At 51.8% G+C, this 4,260-nt stretch overlaps 1 protein-coding gene across 1 annotated transcript; it reads left to right on the top strand.

The window, feature by feature from the left end:
* Nucleotides 1-1,253: 1,253 nt before the first annotated feature.
* Nucleotides 1,254-2,693, top strand: LOC139547261 (uncharacterized). The gene is made up of 2 exons (XM_071356321.1): nt 1,254-1,279; nt 1,937-2,693. The coding sequence occupies exons 1-2, from the start codon at nt 1,254-1,256 to the stop codon at nt 2,691-2,693; spliced, it is 783 nt and encodes a 260-aa protein (XP_071212422.1).
* The last annotated feature ends 1,567 nt before the right edge of the window (nt 2,694-4,260 follow it).

Here is a 4,260-nt window from a genome sequence, read left to right on the forward strand (position 1 = left end):
GTTGCTGGTGGTGATAGAACCCTGTCTGTTGCTGGTGGTGATAGAACCCTGTCTGTTGCTGGTGGGGATAGAACCCAGTCTGTTGCTGGTGGTGATAGAACCCAGTCTGTTCCTGGTGGTGATAGAACCCTGTCTGTTGCTGGTGGTGATAGAACCCAGTCTGTTGCTGGTGGGGACAGAACCCAGTCTGTTGCTGGTGGTGATAGAATCCAGTCTGTTGCTGGTGGTGATAGAACCCTGTCTGTTGCTGGTGGGGATAGAACCCTGTCTGTTGCTAGTGGTGATAGAACCCAGTCTGTTACTGGTGGTGATAGAACCCAGTCTGTTGCTGGTGGTGATAGAACCCAGTCTGTTGCTGGTGGTGATAGAACCCAGTCTGTTGCTGGTGGTGATAGAACCCTGTCTGTTGCTGGTGGGGATATAACCCATTCTGTTGCTGGTGGTGATAGAACCCAGTCTGTTGCTGGTGGTGATAGAACCCTGTCTGTTGCTGGTGGTGATAGAACCCAGTCTGTTGCTGGTGGGGATAGAACCCTGTCTGTTGCTGGTGGTGATAGAACCCATCCTGTTGCTGGTGGTGATAGAACCCAGTCTGTTGCTGTTGGTGATAAAACCCAGTCTGTTCCTGGTGGTGATAGAACCCTGTCTGTTGCTGGTGGGGATAGAACCCAGTCTGTTGCTGGTGGTGATAGAACCCAGTCTGTTGCTGGTGGTGATAGAACCCAGTCTGTTGCTGGTGGTGATAGAACCCAGTCTGTTGCTGGTGGTGATAGAATCCAGTCTGTTAATGGTGGTGATAGAACCCAGTCTGTTGCTGGAGGGGATAGAACCCAGTCTGTTGCTGGTGGGGATAGAACCCAGTCTGTTGCTGGTGGTGATAGAACCCATTCTGTTACTGGTGGGGATCGAACCCAGTCTGTTGCTGGTGGTGATAGAACCCAGTCTGTTGCTGGTGGTGATAGAACCCAGTATGTTGCTTGTGGGGATAGAACCCAGTCTGTTGCTGGTGGGGATAGAACCCAGTCTGTTGCTGGTGGTGATAGAATCCAGTCTGTTGCTGGTGGTGATAGAACCCAGTCTGTTGCTGGTGGTGATAGAACCCAGTCTGTTACTGGTGGGGATAGAACCCAGTCTGTTGCTGGTGGTGATAGAACCCATTCTGTTGCTGGTGGTGATAGAACCCAGTCTGTTGCTGGTGGTGATAGAACCTAGTGTTTCCCTACATGGTGAACACCAGAACTCCATAGGATGAGATGAAGATGCCCACTCTCAGCTCTCTGTATCATCACACTGAGCATCTGACACTAGCTGACTGATTAAATGACTAAATCCAGGTTCACCTTAAACATGTTGGCTCACAGCCCACATTTCTTATTGTTTCAACTAATATTTTCACTGTTTTCAGACACGTTTCTCAAATATACTTGTTCTTCTACTCTCTTTTTTCTTTTATAAATCAGATTCTCAGATGTCAGGGAAATAAAGGCCAAAATATGATTTATGAATTATGAAAAGATATTCAATTCCTCGTCATGGATCAAGATATGAACCTGATCAATTAACAACATTAGGCACGGTTCATATTCCAGATTAAATATGAGAGATATAGAATAACTATGCTGAAACAGAATAACACCAGTACATAACTATCAGCCCTAGCAGAGGTCCATCTCCATTTTCATGCAGATTAATTAACCTTTTGAAGTCAGTGAGACGTAGAGGTTTCTCTCTATGGCTTCTCTAGATTAATAAAGTGAGACAGGGTCTCCAGATTAACAATGGTTTCTCTAGATTAATGTTATGAGACCGATTTCACTTTAGATTATTAACAAAGATGTTTCTGTAGATTAATGAAGCAAAGAATGCTAAACCTGATTACAGCAGAGTTGAACTACTACACCCATACTCCAACCTAGATTTCACCCTCCCACCCCAGCCCAGATTCCACCCTATCCATCCCTCCCATCCCAGCCCAGATTCTACCCTATCCATCCCTCCCATCCCAGCCCAGACTCTACCCTATCCATCCCTCCCATCCCAGCCCAGATTCTACCCTATCCATTCCGCCCAGCCCAGATTCTACATTATCCATCCCTCCCATCCCAGCCCAGATTCTACCCTATCCATCCCTCCCATCCCAGCCCAGATTCTACCCTATCCATCCCTCCCATCCCAGCCCAGACTCTACTCTTCCCAGCTCCAACTCCACCCTTCCAAGCCCAGATTTCACCCTTCCTGGTCCAAATTTCACCCTATCCATCCCAACCCAGATTCCACCCATCCCAGACCTGATTCCATCCATCCCAGCCCTGATTACACCCATCTCAACCCTGCTTCCACCCATCCCAGCCCTGATTACTCCCTTCCCAGCCCAGATCCACCATATCCAGCCCTCCAATCCCAGCCCAGATTCCACCCATCCCAGCCCAGATTCCACCCTATCCATCCCTCCCTTCGCAGCCCAGATCCCACCCTATCCATCCCAGCCCAGATTCCAACCTTCCCAGCCCAGATTCCAGCCTATCCATCCCTCCCATCCCAGCCCAGATTCTACCATGTCCATTCCTCCCATCCCAGCCCAGACTCCACGTTTCCCAGCTCAGATTCCACCCTTCCCAGCCCAGACTCCACCCTTCCCAGCCCAGATTCCACCCTTCCCGGCCCAGATTTCACCCTATCCATCCCAGCCCTGATTCCACCCATCCCAGCTCTGATTCTTCCCTTCCCAGCCTAGATCCACCATATCCATCCCTCCCATCCCAGCTGGGATTCCACCCATCCCAGCCGGGATTCCACCCTTCCCAGACCAGATTCCCTTCTTCCCAGCCCAGATTCCAACCTATTCATTTTTCCAATTCCAACCTATCGATCCCTCCCTTCTCAGCCCAGATTCCACCTTATCCATCCCAGCCCAGATTCCACCAATCCCAGCCCTGATTCACTCAATGGAGTGATTCCACCCATCCCTCCCATCCCAGCTAAGAGTCCATCCCAGCTTTGATTCCACCCTTCACAGCTAAGATTCCACCCTTCCCAGCCCAGATTCCACCCTATCCACCCCCCCCCCCCGATTCCACCCATCTCAACCCAGATTCCACCCATCCCAGCCCAGATTCTTCCCTTCCCAGCCAAGATTTCACCCTATCCATTACACCCAAGGTTCCACCCTATCCATTCCACCCCAGATTCAACCCATCCCAGCCTCCACCCATCCCAGCTCTGATTCCTCCCTTCCCAGCCCAGATTCCACCCTATCTATCCCTCCCTTCCTGACACAGATTCCACCCATCCCAGCCCTGATTCAACCCATCCCAGCCCAGATTCCACCCATCCCAGCTCTGATTCCTCCCTTCCCAGCCCAGATTCCACCCTATCTATCCCTCCCTTCCTGACACAGATTCCACCCATCCCAGCCAAGATTCCACCCATCCCAGCCCAGATTCCACCCGATCTATCCCTCCCTTCCTGACACAGATTCCACCCATCCCTCCCATCCCAGCTAAGATTCCATCCCAGCTTTGATTCCACCCTTCACAGCTAAGATTCCACCCTCCCCAGCCCAGATTCCACCCTATCCACCCCCCAGATTCCACCCATCTCAACCCAGATTCCACCCATCCCAGCCCAGATTCTTCCCTTCCCAGCCAAGATTTCACCCTATCCATTACACCCAAGGTTCCACCCTATCCATTCCACCCCAGATTCAACCCTTCCCAGCCCTGATTCCACCCATCCCAGCCCAGATTCCACCCATCCCAGCCCAGATTCCACCCTATCTATCCCTCCCTTCCTGACACAGATTCCACCCATCCCAGCCCTGATTCCACCCATCCCAGCCCAGATTCCACCCTATCTATCCCTCCCTTCCTGACACAGATTCCACCCATCCCAGCCCTGATTCCACCCATCCCAGCCCAGATTCCACCCTATCTATCCCTCCCTTCCTGACACAGATTCCACCCATCCCAGCCCTGATTCCACCCTTCCCAGCCCAGATTCCACCCTATCTATCCCTCCCTTCCTGACACAGATTCCACCCATCCCAGCCCTGATTCCACCCATCCCAGCCCAGATTCCACCCTATCTATCCCTCCCTTCCTGACACAGATTCCACCCATCCCAGCCCTGATTCCACCCATCCCAGCCCAGATTCCACCCTATCTATCCCTCCCTTCCTGACACAGATTCCACCCATCCCAGCCCTGATTCCACCCATCCCAGCCCAGATTCCACCCTATCTATCCCTCCCTTCCTGACACA

This window comes from Salvelinus alpinus, chromosome 20, assembly GCF_045679555.1.
Source record: "Salvelinus alpinus chromosome 20, SLU_Salpinus.1, whole genome shotgun sequence".
Classification (NCBI taxonomy): domain Eukaryota; kingdom Metazoa; phylum Chordata; class Actinopteri; order Salmoniformes; family Salmonidae; genus Salvelinus; species Salvelinus alpinus.

Bases quoted from the DNA above. Each gene is read 5' to 3' on its own strand.
- LOC139547261 (XM_071356321.1), top strand. From the start codon at position 1,254: ATGAAGATGCCCACTCTCAGCTCTCT. The intron at 1,280-1,936 runs GTATCATCACAC...CTCCCACCCCAG, and splicing joins ATGCCCACTCTCAGCTCTCT to CCCAGATTCCACCCTATCCA.